The 26,425-nt window shown below is 41.2% G+C and overlaps 1 protein-coding gene across 1 annotated transcript in view; it reads left to right on the top strand.

Annotated features, from left to right (window-relative positions):
• LOC126482145 (uncharacterized) overlaps positions 1 to 26,425 on the top strand; it is a 111,913-nt gene that overhangs the window by 27,746 nt on the left and 57,742 nt on the right. Inside the window, exons 2-4 of the mRNA XM_050106125.1 lie at positions 9,794 to 9,886; positions 10,091 to 10,243; positions 24,519 to 24,699. Coding sequence (XP_049962082.1) covers positions 9,794 to 9,886; positions 10,091 to 10,243; positions 24,519 to 24,699 — 427 coding nt within the window. The remainder of the gene's footprint in view (positions 1 to 9,793; positions 9,887 to 10,090; positions 10,244 to 24,518; positions 24,700 to 26,425) is intronic.

Here is a 26,425-nt window from a genome sequence, read left to right as displayed (position 1 = left end):
CCCATTCCAGTCACTTGTGGAGGTGGGAAGAGTGACTGCTCTGAATATATTTGTAAGGTGGTGCTCTGCAGGAGCACATGCTTTCATTGTTAGTATTCCTTATGGTGCTTCAGTACTGTCGAACAGATCAGTAGGGACATGACCAGTGATACCATCATCTAAGTCTGTCTACAGTCCTCATGAATACTGGATACCCAGACGATAGCTAGCTGTAGTGCAATGGGATGATGAGCAACCATCCTCCCCTCTCCCCCGCCCCCTCCCTCCCCTCCCCCTCCCTCCCCTCCCCCTCCCTCCCCTCCCCCTCCCTCCCCCTCACCCTTCCCTCCCCCCTCCCTCCCCCTCACCCCTCCCATCCCCTCACCCCTCCCATCCCCTCACCCCTCCCATCCCCTCCCCCCTCCCGCCCCCTTTCCCCCTCCCGCCCCCTTTCCCCCTCCCGCCCCCTTTCCCCCTCCCGCCCCCTTTCCCCCTCCCGCCCCCTTTCCCCCTCCCGCCCCCTTTCCCCCTCCCGCCCCCTTTCCCCCTCCCGCCCCCTTTCCCCCTCCCGCCCCCTTTCCCCCTCCCGCCCCCCTTTCCCCCTCCCGCCCCCTTTCCCCCTCCCGCCCCCTTTCCCCCTCCCGCCCCCTTTCCCCCTCCCGCCCCCCTTTCCCCCTCCCGCCCCCTTTCCCCCTCCCGCCCCCTTTCCCCCTCCCGCCCCCCTTTCCCCCTGCCGCCCCCTTTCCCCCTGCCGCCCCCTTTCCCCCTGCCGCCCCTTTCCCCCTGCCGCCCCTTTCCCCCTGCCGCCCCTTTCCCCCTGCCGCCCCTTTCCCCCTGCCGCCCCTTTCCCCCTGCCGCCCCTTTCCCCCTGCCGCCCCTTTCCCCCTGCCGCCCCTTTCCCCCTGCCGCCCCTTTCCCCCTGCCGCCCCTTTCCCCCTGCCGCCCCTTTCCCCCTGCCGCCCCTTTCCCCCTGCCGCCCCTTTCCCCCTGCCGCCCCTTTCCCCCTGCCGCCCCTTTCCCCCTGCCGCCCCTTTCCCCCTGCCGCCCCTTTCCCCCTGCCGCCCCTTTCCCCCTGCCGCCCCTTTCCCCCTGCCGCCCCCTCCACTATCTCCCTCCCCATTTGATTGGAGTTTCTCTTGTACAGTGTTCTCTTTATTAACTGGAATTCTCCTTCTGTAGATTTGTCCTCCTCCAGTGCATTTGTAGTTGTTTATCAGTGCTGAATCATCCTCATGTCGAGCTGGAATGTCATTTAGTGCAAGTGTGACAGTTCATCCACACTGCTTTTGTTTACAACAGTGACATACTCTTGAAGACTCAGTTCCGTCTGACTATTCAACTTGACTGATCCTTCAGGTTAGTCATCAAGAATAGAGAATGGTGCTCCATCACAATGGTGAATGGTTTGCCAAATAAATATTGATGGTAGTTGTTGATGGCCCAAACAATTGCAAGGCACTCTTTCTCTGGTGTTGAGTTGTTCGTCTCAGCTTTGGACAATGCTATGGAAGCATAAACTATCACCTTTCACCACGTTCCTGAAGCTGTACCCAAACTGCACCTGTACCATAACTGTTATCATCTGTGGAATGTTGTGTTTCAGCAATATTGTCATACAATGCTTAGGACTGGAGAAAATGTTGCACTTCCTTAAAGACAAGGAGATGTCTTTCCTGTGCTTTATTCCAGGAAAATTTGGCATCTCCCTGCAGTAGTTCTTGCAAGGGCCGTGCTATTGTTCAGAAGTCTTTCATGAACTGCCAGTAGTATGAGTATGTTCCGAGCAAATTTCTCTCTTCACAAATGTGCTGAGGAGATGGAAATGTATGACTGCTTTTATTTTCTCTGTATTGGTACAGACTCCATACCCATTCAGTAGATTCCCCAAGATTTTTATTTATTGGGCAGTTTCAGGCAGAAGCCTTCAGTGTGAACACACTTCAGAATGATTGAGGGTATCTTAGATATCCTTCAAATGTCTCTGAAAAAATGAAGTCATCCACATAACATCCATTATATGTTCCAAAACGGCTGGAGTGTTACACAATCCAACCAATGAGGTATCAGAAGAAAAAATGACATTCATTGTTCCACGTTAAGATTGTCTTCAGCACAAAAAGGGATGCAAAATACCGCAACAAAAATTTTTGATCATTTACCCAGTGATATAAAATGGTGACAGGCAGCACAGTAAAATTCAATGGCAAACTGAGAAAGTTTCTCCTTAACAACCCCTTTTATTCTGTAGGAGAATTTCTAGCATTAAAAAAAGTTTAAAAAAAGGGATATTCAGAATGTAACAGTATGTACAAATTAATTTGCAATGTGAATGTATAATTGCTCATTCCACATCGTCACTATTTATTGTGCAAAATGATCCATGGAACATGTTACTAACTGCATAACATTGAACTCAAACAGACCATCAGGCATTATGAAGGCTGTATTCTCCCTGTTAGCATTGTCAGCCTTGATTTGCCAGTAGCGTGATTTCATCTCAAATCATAGGTCATGTCAACTCATGGTCAAGAGTTTCTCTGGAAAAAATATGTATTAGACCTCTATCATAAGTGTTAAGAAATAAGGTATTTACATTTTAACTTAATTTTTGTAGATGGTATGGCCCTTTGAAAGATATATATTTTGTAAATAACTCTTAAAATAGTAGAGAACAAAAAATACAACCAATAAACCAAAAGCACTGGAGACCTGACATGTTTTGCATTAAAGTTCCCTCATAGTGTGTTGAAATTTAGTTGACACCTGCACACTTACAGACTTGCTTTAACTTACAAATTTAAGACGAAAATATGAACTTTAAGTTAATTTTTCCACTTTTTTTTTCTTCTAGTGCGGAAAGTTACGGAATGTTATCGCTTCTGTCATGTTACCAGGCACTACTGATGTAATTATAAACAGAATCTTCTCTGTGCCAGCTGTTTGTGTTATGTAAATATTTATTAGTAAAAATGTAAAAATAAACTGCATTTTTATGAATTTTTACAAATTATTTACTCGAAAACCCTCATCCAAAAACTTTTGAGAATTAAACAAAATATTGTTTGGTTAATATATCAGTAGTCAGTACAAACACAGTGGGTGCTATTTTTCTGTGTAAAGAGTTAAACATTTTTCAACTTTCTACATATTTTGCACCACTGAATTTCTAGTGTAAAGTATTCATGTTGGCAACACTGTTTCCAGCACTCTTCTGTTTATAACAAACGAGTGAGAACTTGCATATAAACCATTCTGCAGTGAATTTTGTGTATGGCTTGAATTTTTTGTTAGACACAGTGTCAGCGAGGAAATACAGTAATGAAAGAGTGAGGTGTGTGGACTATGAAAAAGACACTAGAAGGTGATGTTTAAGAAAAGTGAAAACTAGTTCGCAGTTGTTGGGAATCTGTCAGAGATATTGTAGAAATATCTTGGTCCTCACGTAACGGTATTAGCATAAAATCCATTGTGCAGGAATTGCTACATTCACTACAAAAATAAATTCAGTGACAATTCACCTGAACCACCCAAATGTGGACCTGAAGAAGACAGTGCAGCTGTTTATATTATTGGGTGTGAAGTTGTTGTTGTGTTGAGTGTTAGCATTTCTTCTGTAGCCCTTACTATATCCCACCTAAACGTCCAGGAGAGGTAAGAAGTTCACAGCCAACGTCAAAAGATCAGTGTGCAGTTCCCATTTCCCAAGTATTGCTCTTGTTGGATCATCATTGTCCATGTGCAAATTCAGCTCAGCGATAAAAGTTCAATGAGAAGTAGATGAAAAAAACAAATGAACTCTTTTTCAATAGTGCAGTGTCGATTGTTACATTGTAGGTAATTTTAATTCCTGGAAAGTCATGAAGAAGTAAAATCATGACCGAACACACTAATAATTTGTGAATAATATCATAAAAAGAAAAATGGGTATAAATATTCTATATCTAATTTTTGTTATGAAATGCTTTCAAACAAAATTATGAATTGTTTCCCCACTGATTTATAATGTTGTAAAGTAATTCCTTTGATTCAGAAATATCAGTTTTGCATGAAATTTACTTAAAACCAGTGATCAATTTAAATATTTAAGTGTCCACAATTTTTTACCTCGAGAGTAGAGCTAGGTCTACCTAAAAAATTTCTCACATATTGTATGGACAAGTATTGCCCACTGTGATTGGACATCCCCCTAAGTACAGTGACGAGCTAACGTTCCATGAAATTTTTAGAACAATTAGGGTGGGGGTGGAGATTTTGGAGAAAATAATTTCTAAATAACCCAAAAATCAGACTCTTTCATCTTTATGTATAAATATTTTTACAGTTTAATAATTTCACGCATGACTATCATAGTTTACAATTAGCAGCCCTTCCACTTTATCACTTCTCAAGACAGTTAACATCCTGTGACTATTCATATTATCAAAACATAGTTTTGAAATTTGCAAAAAGTTAAAAATGTTCATAGTTTATTCCCCCCCCACACACACACACGCAATGAAAGAAAGCTCAGAATGTGTGTGTGTGGGTGGGTGGGTGGGTGGGTGGGTGGGTGGGTGGGTGGGTGGGGTGGGTGGGTGGGTGTGTGTGGGTGTGTGTGGGTGTGTGTGGGTGTGTGTGGGTGTGTGTGTGGGTGTGTGTGTGTGTGGGTGTTTGAATAGCTTTGTCAGGAGCTCTGAACTTCCGTAGTCTAAGACTGTTTGTGACACTTGCAAGAAGTCCCATCTGAGAATAATATAATGACTACATTCTGCTAAAATGACAAATTTGAAATTCTGCTTTCTGTCATTTTTCCTTTTTGTAACATTCAGCACAATCACTTTTGCATCAAGGAAAATAGTCTTTTTTAGCTTACGATGATAAATGTTTGACATTACACGAAAGGGAGCTCCCGAGTTGATTAGTGCCATCAGTGATGATGTCAGTGAGATTTCCTGACAACTTGCTGACTATCATCCATAGATGATTTTCCTCTGTGGTGGCCTTGCTTCCACTTACGGTTATCTCGCATAGTTTTCCTGAATTTGGTGCCTAGGCAAGTGGCCAGTACCTATATATGGCAATGGTCAATCACTAAAGTGTGTCGGGGAGTGACTTCGTCCAAGTCAAGACTATTAGCCTCACCCCACAGATTGACAATAATGGTCTGCAGTTAACTGGACTCTTGTGATGGTTGGTGTCTTCTGGAATAATAATCTTTGAACACATGTCATTTTTATCTGCAGTAGCATTCATGTCCAGGGTATCCATAGTGAAAACATACTAGTGTGTTGTTGTTTGTCCTCCAAATGTCTGTTATTCTCCAGGACCTTGCCCTTGACAGACGAGTTGTTTGAAACTGCTTTGATTGGATGCTGGATTATTGTTTGGAAGCTGCCACATAAGTCAGAATTGGCTTAGTCCATTCTCCATGGCGTGTTTGACTAGCGTCCGTGATCAGTGCTAAAGATCAGTACCCCTCTTCGGCAACATTCTGTCTTACTTTCTGATGTATGGGGTTGGCATTCAAGGCAACTCTTGTGTATTTAATCTGACATTTCTGGTTGCCATTCACTGCTATACCTCTTCTCTTACCTATCTGGCATATGAGAGAGATTAAGTCATGGTGTTCCTCCACAACTACCATGGGGGACAATATTTGTGGTTGTTCATACCTCTTTTCTGTTGCGTTTCCACAATTTGTTGGCACCACTTGATGAATTTCTGTCATTGTGACATCCTTCACCAGAGAGGGTTGATACATGTCTTCTGCGATTCCTATCATAAAGTGTGAAATTTGTCAGCCTCTGTCATATTTGGATCACAATGTGGTGTAGGGTCAAAACCTACTATATGTAGAACTGTGTCATTTCCCCATGAAATTCTTCAGTTGTTCTTCTGTTATGTGGACTTGCTGCTGATTGTCACCAAATGCTTTCTTCAATTTGGCCTGGAATTTGATCCAGCTATTGGACTTCTCTTTCTTGTTCTCAGATCACTGCTGGACTGTTCCTTCCAAGTGAAAGTACACATTTGCTGAAACATCATGTCATCCCACCTGTTATATTTGGCTATTCTGTCTAATCGCTTGAGCCATATCGCCAAGTCCTGACCAGTGTCTCTGAAAAATGCTGATGGGCACCTGTTGTGCAGTTGACATACTACTGTTTTGGAGACTGTTTATCTCCTGAGTATATGGAAGTTGGAAATGATGTACTACTTGTATTTCAGTTCCTGTCGGTGTAGGTGATGGCTTTTATATTGCCTAATCGGAGCCACAGTGATGCGGATGTTTTGAAGTACCAGGTGTCTCCATCGGACAGGGTCATGTCAAAACCACACCAAAGTCCAAGTTTGATGAAGTTTATGCAGCAGCTGATTTGTGTGTGTGTGTGTGTGTGTGTGTGTGTGTGTGTGTGTGTGTGTGTGTGTGTGTTTAGGGGGGGGGGGGGAGGGGTGTGAGAATGTGAGAGACAGAGACAGAGAATGCCCTTCATTAGACTGTTTTAATCTCTCTCTGCACAATGTAATTAGTCTAATCTAGTTGTTGTGGCCCCTACAAGAGTGATAAATAGGAGGCCGTAGTATAATCAAAGACCTCTCAGTTAATACTGGTCTTTGAAACTTTGTGTGTAGGCTCTTCAAGCATAGTTGACATCTATCTTCTTCCAGTTCAGGATGTTCAGCATTTCTCATGGGTAAAAGGAGTTGTCACCATTTGTACTGCCATTCTTCCTATACATTTCATATCCGCTGTTAGACCTACCAGCTATCTGCTTTACCTATGACTGAACTTAAAAAGGTAGTGCTGTCATGAACCAAAAGGTTAGTTTGAACACTGCAGTGGTTTCCCAGGCATGTTTCTGTGGGAGATAGTATCCTGCAGCATTCATCTGCCTTTTGGAACTTACTTACAGAGCCAGTTGTAAAGGAGGTCTATAGTTTAATGTGGACTTTGAATCTCAGTGCAACTCAGCATTTTTCAAACCAATCAAAATTGCAAGAGGTGGAAACAGTAGTAAGTGACACATAAAAATCCTACGACTGATCAGGGATTGAAATTGAGTATGTGATCTGGTTTTGCACTTAACCACATAGCAACAGCCTATGAAATAAAAATTGTTTCAAAACATAAAGAACAGTGGTTTGTTTTGCACTTATAGCACTGGCCAAAAATTCATTGCACCGTTGTGCTTTCTCATGCATTAAACAAAGTTGCATTAATATTTAGTTAAACATGCAGCCACCAATATTTGTAATACTGCTGCAAGCTGTGCTGCGTGCAGTTTAGTGCAGCGGTTAGTGTGCAATGGCTGGCTCATCTGTGTTTAGTTTGGTTATCACAATGTCACATTCATGTGCTATAGTATTTTAGTAGTGTCTTTCTTATTCTGCAACAAATTTTAAGGTGGGCGCAAGAATACAATATTATCATTTGACATTTCAATGTATAAATGTTCGTGCTATGCATTGGAGTGATTGTTGAATAAGTCTAAGGCTGCAGTTTTATTAAGATGTTTGATATTAGCCTTTGTGGAAATTTTAATGGTTTTTTTTTTTTTTTTTTTTTTTTTCACTAAAATATTAAATAGTATGGTGCTGTATGTTCAGAACAGTATTACCACAAAAGTATTGCCACCACTAGAGGTGTACTGATGATAATTAAGGCAAATTGCAGCTTAAATTGCTGCCACTTGTTATTATTCCTTTTCATGTCCAAACCTCATTACTCAGATATTTCTGCAACATGACATATAGTGCATAGTTATGAATTCTGCAGTCAAAGGCTACTGGTGTTTACATTTTGCAATGTTTCAGAGTTTTTGTTTTTAACACTTCGTTATAATTATATATAACTGACCATGTCAACTACTAAGCATCTACTCCTGGCCAATAAAATTGCAACCCTATGAAGGCAGTATGCAACAAATGTTAAATTGGCATTAAGTGAACTACATGCTTGTCTGTGCATATGAGTGTGTCAAAACAATTACATAAAGTAAATATGAAACTACAATCTGCATTCTGTATCTAAGGAAAGATTATGTAATGGGCTTCTCATTCAGAAACTGCATTTCAGTGTGGGTGGTTATTTGTGAGAAGGTTTTCTTATAACTTGTGTAAGAAGAAAAAACATCTTCTTACACATTTCAGAATTTGACTGCAGTTTCTCATTCTGTTATATTTCTGCTCCTGTTGGCAGAAATCCCACAGCTGCCATGTGAATATGGAATAAATGGGTGCAGGAGGACAATTTTCAATGCTGTGAAGGTTCTAAATTGCTCAACATAACTAGCACCCAAGACATGTTGCTCCATTGACTATGCAGGCTTGTACAACTGCATCGTGTATCTCGAGTTAGGAAATGAGCTTATTTGTAACAAGACATGCAAGTAGATGAGAAGCATGATATTTGGAGCACCATGAATTGTCAGCACAATGACCGTTGTTCTGACTTATCCAGATATGGCAGTAGATGCACATGCTGACAATGGTGTACTGAATGACAATGCTGGACACAGGAGTGGCACTATATCATCTTTTCAGTTGAGTCCCAGTTATGTGTACATCATCATGATGGGTGTAACCATGTGTGGAGGCTCAGAGGAGAACTAATATTACCAGATTTGGTCTGTCATTGTCACACAGGCCTCACATCTGATAAGATGGTGTAGAGTGGTAATGTGGGCAGCATTCATTACGTTTCTGACATGTTAAGGTTGCTGGCAGTGCTCTAGCCTCAAAGTCTTTTTGATGTTATCTTTCAACAAGGTAATGCTACACCATAACTTACAGTTGCTGTCCAGACCATATCTTGATATGGAGGGTGTTTGTTACCCTGGCTAGTAAATTTTTCTGAGCTCTCACTTATAGAAGACTTCTGGCCTTGGTTTGCCAAGAGAATGACACATCACCACTCAATAACCACTACATTTGACGATGTCTGCCACAGAACTGAAGCTGCGTGGAATGATATACCCATCTCTGTCATCCAAGCTCAGCTCGAGTTGGTATCCAGCAAGTTAGAGCCATTGTTGTTGCCAACGCTGGCAAAATTTCTCACTTCATGTACCATCAAATTACTTAGAAATTTAATTATGCACTCCTCCTGCTGTACTGTATGTGCACAAGAAGAAAAATTTCAATATTTGCGTTCCTTCCTGGTACATCAATGTTAATGTCCACTGGCGTATTTTTAACACTGCCATTGGTATATTTTAAAATTAGTCCATTTATAAAATCATGTTAAAAATCACTTCATGGTATGACATATTGCATTGAGAGAGTGCAAAAATGGAAAATACTTTAAGCATTATTGCAGTAATATTATTTTATTTGAATGGAAACTTTCCTTGTGTGTCAAAATAACATTTCTTACCTTCAGTTACTGAAGGTTGTATAATGCTGAACGTAGTAGATGTGTATTGTTACTCAGCACACCCACTGTTCCATTGTACATCTGATCTCACTTTATTGCAAAACTTGCACAAGTTTTATTGTTATATTTTGTCCTCCTTCCCAATTCAGTCTCTTCCCCCCCCCCCCCCCCCCCCCCCCCCCCTCTCCGCTCCCCCATCTCTCCAGGGTGTGTGTGCGCACTTTGTTTGTGTTTATCAGTATTAGCTCTTATTTGTATTTCTTGCTATGCTTCATCTTGTAGACTATCATCTCTCAATCTGCTCTTGTGGATACACGCAAGTGGGGTCAGTAAAAAGATGACTTCATTTCTATTTAGAAATATATTTGCACAAATTCCTTTCGATAATTAATATAACAAAAATTTGTCACAGAAATGGTTGTATTCACAATATTGTAATGCCTTCTGTGTTCTTTTTAGGGCTGAATGGGATGCCACTTACAAAAATATTTATTCAAGCAGTACAGAGTTGCAGTTTATGGCATACGAGAGACTGTTAGTGTGGAAAGCAAGGTATGTGTAAACTTTCCGTAATATACTTTTTTTTTAGATAGAAAAAAAGCATATCAATTTCTGCACTTATTTGTTCTATAAGATGTAGTGTTCCTCAATTTTGTGTATTTTATACTTGTTGCATTATTGAAAGTAAGGTATGATTTCTCCTAATGTTGAATAATTAAGGATAATTTTTCACCGAAACTGATTTTGCATTTATAGGTGCCAAAGATTACCTTTAGCAGTGGAGTGTACTATGGGCATGCTGCAAGTGCTTATTAAAGATAAACAGCTTGTAGCACAAATTGACAGTGGTTTTATGCATCCATATCAGGAACATGATCTTCGTCTTCAGTATTCCACATCAGTCATGAGGTAACCGATTTTTTTTCTTGTTCTTTTCTTCGTATTTGTGTTTCCACACCTACTTGGTTTGTAGGAGATAGACCCATAAAAGCGTGATGATTTATTTCATTGTTGCATTTGGGAGGTTATGTCCTTGTAATATTTGATTTGCTTGGTAGATTTTCAAAATCTCACCTGTGCACATCACTATTTTTTTTTTCTTTTTACTCCAATTTTTCCTCAAAGTATGAATTTATGTGTTCGATTATTCTTACTCTATGATGTGCTGATCAGAGCTTGCTTCCCTCACTATTAAATACCCCTCTAAAATTAATCAAATAAAGTTATACCCAAAATTTACTGTGAAGATGGTTGGACTTCAGCTCCAGTAATACTGAAGAGTACAACTGTCCCTTTTGTATAGAGGAATTACAGTATGCTGTGTCTGTGGCTCACAGTAGGACATCGGGGCCAGACAGAGTGCACTATGACATGTTTCTTCATTTGAATGTTGAGTTGAAGAACTACCATCTTAAGATTTTTTAACAAAATCTGATCTGAGGAACAACACCCTAATTTGGAGGGAAGTGATCATGAACCTGCTCCTGAAAATCTGACTACTGCATCAGCCTAAAAATAATCATCACATTTTAGTGCTGGCAGGTATAGGGGAGACACTCCAGCAAATTATTGACTAGTGTTTGGTATGGGTTCTAGAAACTAGAGAATCCTGAGTTGCCTTTGGCATCACTTTCATAGTACCATCCAAAATCTAATACTCCACGAAGGAGCAACACGAGAGCCTGTTTTGTGACTGCTGCACTTGATGGGAATATGTTTTTGATATTCAAAAGGCCTTTGGTATTATGTGGAGATACAAAACTGCTTGGCAATTTAATGGATTGGGCTTCTGGGTTTTTTCCCCTGTTCCATTGTGATTCTTCATTTCAGGGTGGTATTTTAGGCTCCGAGTTGTCAGTACACAAACACACCAACATACCCAGTAGAACAGTGTCTCCTAGGGAACCATGTTAAATGTTGTTCTTTTTGTGATAGTTGTCAATAACATAGTTGTCACAGTGAACCCTGTCCAATGCTCTCTTTTTGTAGATATTTTTCAGAGTTCAGTTTATTGTAATGTTTTTAATCTACATAAACTGTGACTGGAGGACACCTCTTGTTTTAAATAATTGGTAAAGTTCCTCATCTTTGATGGGAAACTCATCTGGCTGTCACACCTGAAGAATCTTAAAGCAAAAGCTGTGAAGAGTCTTTAACACCTTAAAATGACAGATAAGATAGTTGGCAGGTCATACCCATCATCATTTTGCAATGTTCAGTTATGGTGGGAGCATGGCTATATTGTATATGGTTCTGCATAACCCTCCTGTGTAAATATCTTGGACTCAGTTCACTGTGAGGACATTATAATGACGACTGGAGCAGTCAGGACAAGCTGAATACCTATTCTCTTTCCTGACACTGGGGAACTACTACTGTTCCTCTGGCGGAAGTTCTTCATGATAAGAGATATGTGCTCTCTGCTCTATCCTTCGATCTATAGCCTTCAATGTTCTTGTCTGACAATTAGCACAACAAATGTATTAAATTGCAGAAGAGCAAAGAAATGGCTTGCAGAGATCGGGGTTGTGGACTTAAGTGTCTTAACACAATGTCCTTCCTGGTTAACAGCAAAGCCAAAGTTATTTTTAAATTGACAAAGTACAAGAAACCTTGTTTTCCAGATTTTGTTTAAAAAAAGCTTTTTACATGTTTTTGGAGAATTCAGGTGAATTTACAATCTTTGATCCAGAGCTGTGCGCTGTCCTTAAGACAAAGGAGCGGTTGAGGGCCAACCAGTGGGATAACTTTCTCATCTGCCCTGATTACTTAAGTGCTGTACAGACCATACAGAAAAGTACCCAGCTGACAAAGTAGTACAAGACACACTTTACATATTTTGGTGTCAAGGGAAGGAAGTATCATTCTGTTGATATTGGGCCATCTGGGAAACTGAGAAATGAGCAAGCTGACGCTGCAGCAAGGGATGCAGGCAAGGAAAGTAATGTACTTCTGTGTGGTGTCCCCTTGAGTGCTATTACCTCGGTGAGATGTAGAGAATGTATGGCTGGAGGTGAAACTTTATGAATTAAGGTTAATGAAACCTACAGATTTGCCATGCTGAAAATCATTTGTCACATGGGTGCAAAGGTAGGCTGTAAGGTAATTAACAGGTCACTGCTTCTGACACTGGGGTACCTCCTCCAGTGGGAGGAATCATCAGTGTGCTGTTCTTGCAGCATACCAATGTTAGTGTACTGAATCTTATTTGATTGCAGTTTTATATTGTGGCAAGAGGGCAGTAGTTTTTTGTGATACTGATTTATCCACTGTTTTAAACGACGAGTGTGGAAAAGGTTTTAAGAGTTTGTGTGTTGTCAAGGCTCTTGCCCAAATTATTGGGCAAGTTATTCTAATGTTTCACGGAGTGGCTGGTTCATTCTTCTGTAGTCAGTGATCAAGCCAGTCATGACTGTGTGAATTAGTCTTCCAATTTTGACTGTGCCCATTTCTCCTTACTATATGTTGTTAAACTTACTCACAATTTTATTCAATTGGTCTTAACATCCATGTTAGGAATGCTACACAAGATTTACTTGTTCTCACAGTGGCTGCTGTTTCCCTGTTTTTTTTTTTTTTTTTTTAAGTCACCCAAAAACTTGTACCAGGGAATAACTTCCAGCACTTTCATCTGCTAATTCTTGTTCTACTTGGTATGTTATGTTACGACCGAGGTAAGTGGCACAGTAGTGGGCACGTTGGACTCCTATGTAGAAAGATGGCTATTCAAATCTGTGTCTGACTACTCAGATTTAGCTTTCCCATGATTTCCCTAAATCACACTAGGTGAATACTAGGATGGCTCCTTTGTAAAGGGCATGGCTGATTTCCTTCCACATCCTTTCTTAACCCTGCTTATGCTCCATGTGTAATAACCATGCTGTCAACTGGATGCTACTCTGATTTTCCTTCCTCAGTATTATGTCATGACTATATTATAGTTTCACTTAAATCTGAGGAGAGGGCATGAACTTGCATGTACACATAAATACTCCCATGTGGGATTCTGTTACACACTAGCTGGGGTACCTGGCTTCGCTCACGGAATCGGTATGAGATTGTGTGGTAGCTGGAATAAAAGGATAAATTTTAAAGTAAAAGAGGTAAAAAAAAACATTGGAAATGTATTATATTTACAATACTTTTTTACAAACAACATTTTTCATTTTGTTATCCTGGTTATATACGTACAAATTTTTCGAATTTACAACTCGAGAGCAAGTTACGTATACTTGACTGCGAGAGAAGCAGGAGTCGTCTGGGTTGATGCTGCAATATTTTAAGGTTTGACCTTGCACTTTGTTAATTGTAAAACTGTAGGCTAATTTGTTGGAAATTGCAATCTATTAAATTGGAATGGCAGTTCAGTAGAGATCAGCGGTATTCTGGGGTAAATAGTATGTGTCCTTTGTACTTTCCAGCCATAACTTCGGCTTTGATGGTGTTAATCAGTAGCTATTTGATCATCATCGTTGTTTCATTATACAGTTTTAGTGAGTTGAGATTTCTGAGTTGTATGACCGGAGATCCAATTTTAGATCAAAAACAGTGTATTGGCCGTCCTGGTACTTGCAAAGAGTTTAGAGATTCTGTAGGGGATTTCACACTTTCTTCAACGTTTACCACTGTGTCGATCGATTTGTATATTCTCTCTACACTAGAAATTTTGTTTTTAATATTAAATTTGATTATTTTTAGTCCAGATTGGTATAGTTGTAAACAATATTTGGATAAATTTGGTCAGTGAGTTCATTTTCAGCAGTGGCTATGTTGCAGAAATCACTGTTGAACTTAATGAGGCCAGTCATGTGGTCAGTGGGATGTGTGCCTTCACCTGTTCATAAAAGTTGTTGAGCAACTTATGATATTGTTTTGTCTTTCAATAGTTCAACTCTCACATTTTTGTTAGTTACAGTATGTGTGGCCAGAGATGTGGATTTTTTTTTTTTTTTTTTTTTTTTTTTTTTTTTTTTTTTTTTTTTTTTTTTTTCTAAGCATCCATTGATCTTGCCTTCTGGTGTTGGCTTCGGGGTAACTGGAAGTGTTTCTCGGAAATCTCCTGAGATTGTGGGTAGAGCTTTTCCGATCATTTAAGTATGTCCTCACAATTCTTGTAATGTTCTGTCCTTGGCTTAGAATGATTTTTTATGTGCCATCATGCATTCATCCCAGAAGATAATTTTAGATTGCTTTAGAAATCCACCCCATCCAGATGCTGTTAAGATTTTACGTACAGGGAATTTTTCTGTGGCTATATTCAGTGGTAATTGTAGGATGGAATTGACAGTTCATCATCCTTCCATAAGTGTGGCAGCAATGCTGGATGATGCCAGTGCAAGTGCAATACGTTGTTTACACATATTTCTGTCAGCAACAGATTTATTACAAACGTTTTCCCGATGCTGCCTGGTGAGTCCAAGTAAATAATTCTGCCTGTGTTGTTGTCAATCAGTTCTTGATAACATTGTTAATTTCCTTTTGATTGTCATTGAGAAATGGTCTGTTGTGAGCAATGTATTGAAGTAGTTTGTTAATGTTGTAGCTTTTATCCTTTGCAATTCCAAAGTTTAGCACACTGATAGCATGTTTTCATGGTGCTTGCATCCCAAGGTGTACTAAGGTCTGGTTGTTCATTGTTAAACATTTATCTTCTAGGCAAGTGAGTGTTTCATTGAAGATGTCATTGAATTCGATGGTTGCTTCAGGATGAGCTTGTCGGATTTCACACTGTATGTCATCACTCATACTCTCGTTAAAGGAGTCACATAGCTGTTTTGGATTTTAAGGGTTACATATTGTTAGAGTTATGGAGAATAAGTCTCATTTGTTAAGCTGAGGATGTGAGTAAGGCTTCATGTTGTGTTAATCCCAGTGGTTGTCGTTTTCCAATAGTCGTAAGCATCAGCATTCTTCTCTGTATGTCTGGCATAGGTAACCGTCAATAGTCTTAAGATCTTGCGAAACTTGTTGCACCATGTATTTCATGTTGTGACATCCAGAGATAGAAACATTTGGTGTTGTTTGGATGTACGGTATATACTCAACTTAGTGTGTCAGTTTTCATGATTCCTGGGTGATCTTGTACTGGAATTCCTTGTTTTTGTCATCAAAAGTTTTTCCTTTTTGTTCTACATACAATATGTAGGGGCGGCGACATATAGTAACGTTTTTGCAAGTGGATCCATTTGGAATCATTGGTAAAAAGCTGTTAATGTTGCATTTTGAGGTGGTTCACATTCAATTTTTCTGGTGGTGTCTTTTGTGAAGTACTCTCTCTGTAAATTCTCAAAATGTACCACTAGATGTTGCACAGTTGGTTTTCCTATATGTGTGTGAGAAAACTGAAAATCCACCATACTGCTTTATTATTGTTGATGTATTTGCCCATTTCGTACATGAGGATCTTGGCATTTCCATTTTGTTGTGTGCTGTCTTTGACTATTTGAAATACTGCCATGTCACTGCCTTTGTTCACATACTTGCACACACGTTTGATGGATTTCACTGAAATGCAGTATTCTATGTTTATTTGTGCTTGGAATGTTTTAGAAAGTCATGTGTTATAAGGTACTACCCATTGATTAACTATTTCCAGTTCGTCGCTGCCTCATATTTGTAGTTTTGCTGTGTGTTGTTGGGTGATCATTTTTTGTATTTTGGACAGCCATCAGCTACAGTGTGTTTGTGTGCCATCCAAGTATGGTTTTGAATATTTTTCCGACATTTTCCATTACTTATACATGGTGAAGTGGGGTTAATGGCCAGCATGGTCTGTGAACATGTTTTTCACTATGTCTTACAGTTCCAAATCTTCTTGTGGATTGGGAAATTCAGCTTTTCTTGATCTTGTTATATTGTGGGTTGAATTCTGTTGTGTAGCCATAGGAGACTGTGTGAATGAGGCAGTCCTGGTTTGTGACATACTGTTGGTTACATTCGGCACCTAATGGATCCAAAGATGTTGTATTTTGTGATGACTTTCATAAATCTCATTTGTTTTTGTTGGAAAACTCAGGCTGTTATATCGTGTCAATGCATGGTGGCTTGTTGTATCTTAGTTGTTATTTGATTTCTGGCCACGACGAGTTGCATGTGAATGTTATGAAGAGGTCAGGTTGTCCATAATTTCTTATGTAGGTCATGGCATCTTGAATGTTTTAGTGCACATGTCTCGGATGTCCTATGTATGATGAAAGTAAGATTACCATTGTTCCTATGTTTGTCATTTATGATTGAGTCTCAAATGTGGATGTATTCTTCTGTGTGTAGTTTCTTCTGATTCAATCTTATGTAAAGCATCTGTTCTGCTTCTGTTTTTGCGTACATATCTACCAAGAATTGTTGGAATAAACAGTGAGTGTTGAGAATGTGATTGTATGTTTCATTGTCTCTGGTCATAAAGTGGTAAACATAGAATGCCTTGGTAGGGTCTTGTTTGTTTCTACCCCTGTTTCGGTTGGATTTGTCTCGCATTAATGATATGTCCTCTCTACACAGAAATACTAATTGACATTGGAGGGCATCGTATGAACGGTGCCTCTGTAATGCTTTGTAATCCTTCTCTTCTTCATTGTACGATTCTGTCACAGCTTGTGTTTTCATTGTTCACAGTTAAAATGACGACGTTGTCTATCTGAGGTGCATTAAATCAATGTTTGTGTTCTACATGTGGTCTTTTGTTGACTTGACTTATAACTTTATAATTGTCAGAAATCATTGTCTAGTGCAGTTTTGAATGTGTGAATCAGTTGATTGTATTTGTGTAAGATCCTCTGTACATCTTGGAATAATTCTCGTCTCAGTATGCTGATATTTGTGCATCATTGACCAATTTCTGCTTCTTCATTTCTGATGAAATGTACTTGTAGAAATTTATGGTCTTCGTTGGATAGTGGTGGTAATGATCCGATGTTGTGATAAGTTTGTACTTGGATGGAAAAAACATCATCAATTTCATCTCTATTAGTGTTGACCAAAGTGGCACTGAAGGAAATCATTTGGAAGGAGGCATTGTACACTTTTACATTTTGAAGAAAGTGTTTTGATTCTGGAGTTTCCACAGTCGTGTAATGTAAAATTCCTGTGGAGGTGCTTCCAGTGGTGGTAATCAAATTTTTCCATTCATGCAACAGAATCCTGGTGTTCCTCTACTCTATTTTTTTGCGTTGCAAAGTTGACATATGTTATCCATTTTTCTGATTACGATGTGTTTGTTTGTTATATTCTTTCATCAGTTTGTAGTGGAATGCTTCATTTGTTAGGTTGTACTGTTTACGTGCCCTCATACACACTCCTTGTAGGGTGACATATTCATGGCTGGCTTGAGTTTGCAGTGTCAACACAATCTTTGTTGACATTGCCATACAATATTTCAAGTGTGTAATTTGTGTCTATGGGCCATTGTCCCAAGAAGATCACTTACGATGAAAAAAGTACTTTCTCTGTCTGATTAATTCATATTCTGCGAAGACATTGATACCCTAGCTATTGAGCATCACAAACTCATCATCAGTCTTCTGATTAAAATGACTGATGGCATGTACCATGCTTACTGAGATTCCAGGTGAGATCCGTGCTCATAAAACATATCACGGTAGTCTGAGGCATAGTCTTAGTTATCCTTTAATGGACAGTATTTATTTCTCTAATGTTGCAACAAATGTCTGTTGTATGACAAGATAGAGAATTAAAAACTTTCATGTCAAATTTTGGAGAGATTATGTCCAAAATTGCTTTGCACTACACTGATAACCACAGTGATACACCGAAGGGTGACTTAAGTGACAGCAGCATATCAGGGACAGCATAGTGCACCAGTCACAATGCATTAATCAGTGTTTCATTGCAGAGTACAGCAGGAACAGGTTGCTTTGCAGAGATTTTATCCCAGTTCTGTAATCAAATTAAAGTTTGGTCACCTTTCGGTAGCCAGCAGCCAATCAAAGATACACTTAATGTATCAAACAAAGTCTGCACTTATTGCAGGATAATGTATAAAACAATTGGTCTGTTGAGGAAGTAAGTTACAGAAAGGCATTTCTCTGCTGATTACAGACTGCTCTCTAAGGTAAACTGAAAGTGTGTTTATCTTCTCCCATATAGCAGTGCAAATGTCCTCCTTCAGCTCCTCTCACCAGGAAGGTCACTCCATTCCCAGGTTTCTGCTAGTAGGAAAGATGACGCCTGCTAGTGGCTGAAGTGCCCAAAAGGAGCTGGTTGTAGAGTTTCATGATTATCCTCAGTCCCAGAGACTGTAACGGTGAAGTCCTCCCAGCCAGGGAAACTCAAGGAGCAGTGAGAGAAATCCAAAAAGAAAACCCCTAAGACCAAGGAAATTGCAGTGGAACCCGCACCTACCATCTCTGCGTGTGGAGATAAGGTGGAGATTCTGGCGTTTGCTGAGGACCTAGATCTTGCCGGACCCACAGACACAATGGATATAGACTGCTCGGGCAATAAGTTGGTGGCTTGCCCTCCAGGAAATCTGATTCCCGGCAATGCGGGCCCCGCCCTTCGTGGCTATAAGGGATATTGGAGGAACTGTAGCGACTATAATAGTGTGTCAAGTGGAGTTTGCGTTTATGTCCTAAACTCAGTCTGTAGTGAACCTGTGACCCTTCAAACCTCTCTGGAAGCTGTGGCTGTCAGAATATGGACGACACAGGATGTTGAAACTTTACTGTCTCAGTTTGACATCTGCCTCTTAAATACTGGGGCTGCTACACATTTCAGTGTGGCTTGTGATAGTTGCTCGGCCATTGATTTATCACTTTGCAGCCCAGGACTTCTCCCATGTATCCACTGGAGAGCACATGACGACCTGTGTGGTAGTGACCATTCCCCATCTTCCTGTCACTGCTCCAGCGTCAAGCCCACGGACGCCTGCCCAGGTGGGCTTTAAACAAGGCAGACAGGGAAACTTTCACCTCTGCGATCACTGTTGACTCTCCCCCACACGGTAACATCAATGCGATGGCTGAGCAGGTGACTACAGCAATTGTTACTGTCGCAGAAAACGCAATCTCTTACACTTTAGGGTGCCCCTGGTGAAAGGCGGTCCCTTGGTTGTCACCGGAAGCTGCTAAGGCAATTGAGGAGTGTCGGTGAGCTCTACAGTGGCATAAGAGGCACCCTTCGCTGGAGCACCTCATAGCCTTTAAGCAGCTCCGTGCCCGTGTTCGCCAAGTTATCAAAAGACGGAAGCAGGAGTGTTGGGAGAGATATGGAGAGCACATGGGCACATGGGCACATGGGCATTGGATGTCATAGGTCACCTTCCCAAGTCTGGACGGAGATCAGACTACTTTTTGGGTACCAGGCCCCAACAGCTGTCTCCGATGTTATCATAAATGGTGAGTTATGTACCGACCAAACCCGATTGCCGAGCACTTTGCTGAACACTTTGCTTGAGCCTCTGTGTTGGAGATTTCCCCCCCCCCCCCCCCCCCCCCAGTTTTTTGCTCCCTCAAACGGCGGATGGAAAGGGAAGTCCTCTTGTTCACTACATGCCACATTGAACCCTATAACACCCCATTTACAGAATGAGAGCTCCTCAGTGCCCTTGCACATTGCCCCGATACATCTCCTGGGCCAGTCAGATGATTAAACATCTCTCTGCTGACTGCAAGTGACTTCTCCTGATCTTCAATTGGATCTGGTGCGATGGTGTCTTTCCATCACAATAAGGAGAGCACCATCATTCTGGTGCTTAAACCCAGTAAAAACCCACCTGATGTGGGTAGCTATTGGTCTATCAGCCTCACCAACGTTGTTTGTAAGCTGTTGGAACGTATGATGGTGTCGGCAGTTGGGTTGCGTCCTGGAATCAGGTGGCCTACTGGCTCCATGTCAGGGCGGCCTCCACCTGCGGCACTCTGCCACTGATAATCTTGTGTCCCTCAAGTCTGTCATCCGAACACCTAGGCTGCAGCTCTGCCTGGACTTTGCATGTGGCCCTAAGGACTCAGTTAACCCAGTGACTCTGCTGTCACTTCCTCTCGATTCTCAGCATGTACCGGGCCATGAAGTGTTTTACATAAATGGCTCGATGGCTGATGGTCATGTTGGCTTTGCCTATGTTCATGCAGGACATATAGAACAGCAGTCCTTGCTAGATGGCTGCAGTGTTTTCACTGCAGAGCTGGTGGCCATATCTCGTGCTCTGGAGCACATCTGCTCATGCCCAGGTGAGTCATTTCTCCTGTGTACTGACTCCTTGAGCTGCCTACAAGCTATTGATCAGTGCTACCATCGTTATCCTTTTGTAGTGACCCTCCAGGAGTCCATCTATGCCCTGGAACGGTCCAGTCATTCAGTGGTGTTTGTCTGGACCCCAGGTCACATTGGAATCCCAGACAACAAACTTGCTGACAGGCTGGCCAAACAGGCTACGTGGAAACCGCTTATTGTGATTGGCTTCTCTGAAACTGACCTGCGTTCAGTATTACGCCGCAAGGTTTTGCAGCTTTGGGAGACAGAATGGCATAACCTCAGTACGCACAACAAGCTGCTTGCCCTTAAGGGAACTACGAACATGTGGAAGACCTCCATGTGCACCTCTCACAGGGACTCGGTGGTTCTCTGTCGGCTCCGCGTTGCCATACGTGGCTGTCGTATGGTTACCTCCTCTGTCACGAGGACCCACCTCGGTGTCGCTGGGGCCCACAAATGACAGTCGTCTATTTCTTGCTGGACTGCCCACTTTTAATTGCTCTGTGGTGGACTTTTTAACTTTGCCAGCATCCTACCTTCGGTTTTGGGTGACAGTGCCTCAGCAGCACCTTTAGTTGTACGTTTTATTCATGAGGATGAGTTTTATCATTTGCTCTAAGTTTTAGCACATGCCCTTTGTCCCTGTGTATCCTCCAGCCTAGTGTTTCAGGGTGGAGGTTTTAATGTGCCAGAGTGGCTTGCTTTTCCATTTTATTGTCATGGCCAGCCAGCCATGGTAACCTGCTTTCTTGTTTTAACCTCTTCTACCTGTTTCTTGCGTCTTTGTGGTTTTCTTGTTCCCTTTTGTCCATTTAAGTGTTTGTTCCCCTTCAGTCATTGTTCTGGTTTTTCCTTTCATTCTGTTTTGTGTTGTAGGTCTCATTGTCTTATTCTCACCTTTGTGGCATTTTTTCCTTCGGAACAAGGGACTGGTGACCTCATAGTTTGGTCCCTTTCCCCCTCTTTCAAACCCACCAACCACATGTTCTCCTTTCTTGCTGGGTTGCCCGTTATCTGAAAAGGAATGGAAGATTCGGAGATTCACAGCTCTCCGCTGTCTTTGCTATTCTGAGGCCCAACAGGAATTCAACCGCCTCCACCTGGTATTTTTAATGTCTGCCTTTGCTTCTTGTGTGTTTTATCCTCCTCCTTACTCCTTACCTCCATCCTGTCCCATTCTCCTCCTCCTCCCTGGTGGTTCCCATTCCCTCCACCGAGCGAGGTGGCGCAGTGGTTAGCACACTGGACTCAAATTCGGGAGGACGACAGTTCAATCCCGTCTCCGGCCATCCTGATTTAGGTTTTCCGTGATTTCCCTAAATCGCTTCAGGCAAATGCCGGGATGGTTCCTTTGAAAGGGCATGGCCGATTTCCTACGCCATCCTTCCGTCACCCGAGCTTGCGCTCCGTCTCTAATGACGTCGTTGTCGACGGGACGTTAAACACTAATATCGTCCTCCTCCTCCATTCCCTCCCCTCATTGAATTGCTCCTCCTCAGCCGGAGAAGAAACCCTCTTCTCCAGCACCTGTACGATGGCCCGGACAGGCATTGTTTTTTCCTGTGTTCGTCTTCATACTGCACTATAAACGATGGCTGTTCGGACCCATTTAGACTCTGTGGTAATAGTATGCAATCTTTCTCTCTCCACCTCCCTCTCCCATCCCCCAGATTGGCCTCCTATGCTTGCCGCTCTTCTTGTCCCTTCCTTCTCCCTGGAGATTTTAACGCCATTAACTTTCTGTGGGGTGGTACGGCAACCACTGACTGGGGCAGAATTGTTGAAGACCTTCTGGCAAGTTTTGATCTCTGCCTCTTCAACACTGAACGCCCCCCCTCCCCCCCTCCCCCCCCTACCCCCCCCCCCCCCCACACACACACACACACACACACACACACACTCACACTCACTCTTTAGTGCCCAATGCTCACACCCCCACCAATGGGTATTTCTAGTATGTTGTTCATGATACTCTCTCCTACTACTGTACAAAAATTTGCAATTACTCAGTTTTTCTTCTGTTTGATCTTTCTTGGTGTTTGTTGACAGAGCTGCTTCAGCCATGCATAATTTCTTTCATTTGTTTAAAAAGTGTGTGTTAGTGGCAAGTTGCACATATGCTTCCAGGGTTGCCACAGGTTCTGGAAATCGTGGAATATCAGGGAATTTCAAACACTTCAGGGAAATCATGGAAATATAAAGGAAATTTTTGTCTCAGTAGATGAACTGGTTTGTTTACTGAGGTGTCATGAATTGTTGCTGGCTGGGTGCAGCTGAGCAACTCAGTGTAAAGATGATTGCTGAGCCACAGAAGGCATGTAGAAAAGAATCATCCTCTCACAACTAAATTTTCAGCCAGAGCTTTTGTCAGAAAATAAGAGCAAACACATGCATTCACATAATCACTCAGACATAACTCATACACACATGACTACTGTCTAAGGCCACCACGTCTACAGCCTCTGAGAATTAAATCCAAACAAACCACTCCTCGTGCTTCTCATCAGCAGCTTCTCAGCTAGTGACAAGAAGTAGTGGCAGCACTGATTGCAATCTGAGGGGAGTGGTAGGAACAGAAGAAGAAGTAGTGATGAGGGAGTAGGGAAGTGGCTCAGCAATCATCTTTACACTGAGTTGCTACCTATCCTCATTATTACTTATTCTCAGAATATTTGAACAAGTTATTTCTTGCATGCATTGATCACTGCAGTCTCATTTCACTGACATGCTGTCTGTGGCTTGTGAAATTCCGCAATGGGCCAAAACTGCAGGCCGTTTCTGTGGGTATCTGTAATGGATCGGGCGTGTCGATCTGAAGCCATTTGCTTCCCACTAATGTGCAGGCCTTGCTCGTTGGATGTAGTCTCACAGATCTGCCTGCAGGCAAGGTCTGTTTGTGTTTGACATAATGCAGCAGATCTTCATGGTTTATCCATGGTCACAGGACTGCAGTGCTCCTCACCAGACCAGAGGCCACGAGTGATGGATTTCAGGAATCACGACTGTCTCACAGCAAGTACATTGTGCCGTGTGGCATTTTATTAACTTATATTTGTTCTAGTACTTTTTGGCACTTCAAAAATAGTTTATATGTTACAAAGTATGGATGATAATAAGAAGGAAAATGTCAGCTGCTGGCAGTTCGTACACTATGTTCTCATATATTTCTCGAAAGAAAAATCGCACAATACCTGCAAACAATAGAGGATAATAACTGGCAATAACGAACATAGTAAAACCAGCATATTGGCGGTCACCAACAGTGTTGGTTTACACAATTCATCCCTACCTTGTACACATAATTCGAGAGGCCTACTTTTTTTCGAGGTTATTTCTGAAATCAGTGAAGGTATTTTAAATCCGTCTTGTGACTCCAAGGAAATGGGTATTTTAGTTACCAAATGTGTTTTATTTAATTGAAATAAATTAATGTCAGTGGTCTTGCTGAGACACATATACCACTTGGGTTGCTTCCTCCATCTAAAGCTGGCTGGGGTGGCCGAGCGGTCCTAGGCGCTACAGTCTGGAACCGCGCTACCGCAGGTTCGAATCCTGCCTTGGGCATGGATGTGGGTGATGTCCTTGGGTTAGTTAGGTTTAAGTAGTTCTAAGTACTAGGGGACTGATTACCTCAGAAGTTAAGTTCCATAGTGCTCAGAGCCATTTGAACGTCCATCTAAAAACAGTTCATTACTAAAGGTGTAGATTTTAGTATTTAGATTTTTGCTCACATCAGAAAATGCCAGGTTTTTGGCAAATTTTTTTAGATATTTCCTTGTTTGCGCTATTGTTTCTTGTACTGAGCTGCAAAGACAGATTATCAACTTACGTCGTAACTTACTCTTGAGAACTCAAAATTTGTCAGGGAAAAATCGTAAAACTTGTCTGGAAATCGGGGAAATATCGGGGAATTTGTGGCCACCCTGGTTTCAGAATGTTCAAAATAATTGTCATTTTACTTCTTGTATTGCAGATTTTTGAACCAAATTGCTGTTCTTACAAAATCTTCATCTGATACACTATACCAGGCTGCAAGGAAAATGCATGTTCCTGACTGGTTGGTTGGCTTGCGTCATGACATTGCTCATGGGACAACACTTCCATCATTGGCACTGTTGAGGAAAGCTGCACAGTTTGCTCTCACATGGTTGCATGTAAGTCTCAGCAGGAGAGTTGCCGTATTTGTGTGATGAAACATGATTGAAACCTTTGTTACCCAACCACACTCTGCTTATTCTGTTTGAGTACTTAGACAACACATGAAATTTTGTAATTGCAGAACAGGTTTTTTGTAAATTTAAAACTAAATTTGTCCATCCATAGACCTCTAGTGTAGCACATAGTTTTTCTGTCTATATTTGAATGCATTGTGGAAATTGCCATGAAGACAATGTACTCAATCTGTACATGGCCAATAATGGTGCTAATAGTCAACTAACATTTCACCTCTATAGAAGTGTTACTACCGCAAAACCTTCAAATTTCCCTCATATAGCAATAAGAGTTTCTGCTCATTATAGCATGCAGTCAGAGTTATTATGCAACATATCGCACAAGGCTACTGTGACAAGTTCTCAGTTGATTGGCACCAATTCCCATATGACACTCATGAATAGAGGCACCTGTTTGTGGTGAAAATTTTTGCCCGATTTCGCCATTTTTAAAAAGTTATTTCGGTATATTTTTCGCTACTCTTTTTTTCCATTTTGCCAATAATTTCGTTGAATTTTATTTCCACTTTTCAGCAGTAAAAGGTACAGGAAATACATTTATGGCACATTTGCAGTGAAAAATATTTTATTTTACATAAATTGAAAAAGCATAAAAATTATAAATCTTATTAAAACACAAATACCAAATCATGAAACTTTGGAAAACATTTATCCTGTCCTAGTCTATGTACACAACACACAAGTCAGTCCGAGAAAGACAAGGATACCATGACTTCCATATTACTGGGAGTCAGAGCTGTTCTCCTGTCAGACATTATATTGCAGTATCTAGAAAATGATCTCTCACTATCAACATTACTGACTGGGATCCACAAAGCCTCCACTACAGCTTTACACAAACCTGGTATGTATTTGTTCATCCATTCTCTCGGCTTCGGATGATCAACTTTTTCCATCGGGATGTTAGCCTGAATGAAAGCTGGAGTAGTTGATAAAATGAATTCTTCTTGATCATTTTTCGCTTGTTTTGCTGCTGCAGCGACTTCCATGAGCGTAGCTTGTCTTTTTATACTAGTAGTTGTTAGTGCCTTCTCCTTGTTCTTCTTGTGGGAAGAACTGTTATTAATGTGTTTCAGGCTCGTGTCCTTCCTCTGCCACTCAATACGCACATTGCAGTATTTGCACATAAGTATCTTCCTACTTTTGTCGAAAACATAAAATCCTTCTGACGAAAATTCCTTTTCTCGTTCGAAAACTGAACTACCATATTAATCATCTGTAGCACGAAAACAAAACACAAAATACCACACTCAATACACCAGCGATCCACGACGATTTCCCACATGCAATACTGAATACACCGCCAGAATGTTGTAGAATGTCTTTGGAATACTCGATATGTTATATATATCAAAATGGTGTACAATCGATATCCAGATTGTATTGCCATAACTCCAATTGAATTTCCGCAGTTAAGTTCAAATGATGAGATTTTGCAAAGTTTCATCAATTATTTCGCGATTTGGCTTAAAAGTAAATAGTTTCACGTTTTCAACAAAATATGTAAAATTTCGTGATTTCGCGCTTTGCGAAAAACAGGTGCCTCTACTCATGAATCGTAGCTGTATGAGCTACTCCTGTGGTTCACTTGTTACATGCTTAAAGACAGATCTCTCTTTGCTATTTAAAATTTACAATTCTGTTATTC

The sequence above is a fragment of the Schistocerca serialis genome, chromosome 1 (assembly GCF_023864345.2).
Source record: "Schistocerca serialis cubense isolate TAMUIC-IGC-003099 chromosome 1, iqSchSeri2.2, whole genome shotgun sequence".
In the NCBI taxonomy this organism is placed as follows: domain Eukaryota; kingdom Metazoa; phylum Arthropoda; class Insecta; order Orthoptera; family Acrididae; genus Schistocerca; species Schistocerca serialis.
Note: the sequence above shows the minus strand (reverse complement) of the source record. Positions and strands in the feature narration are given on the sequence as shown.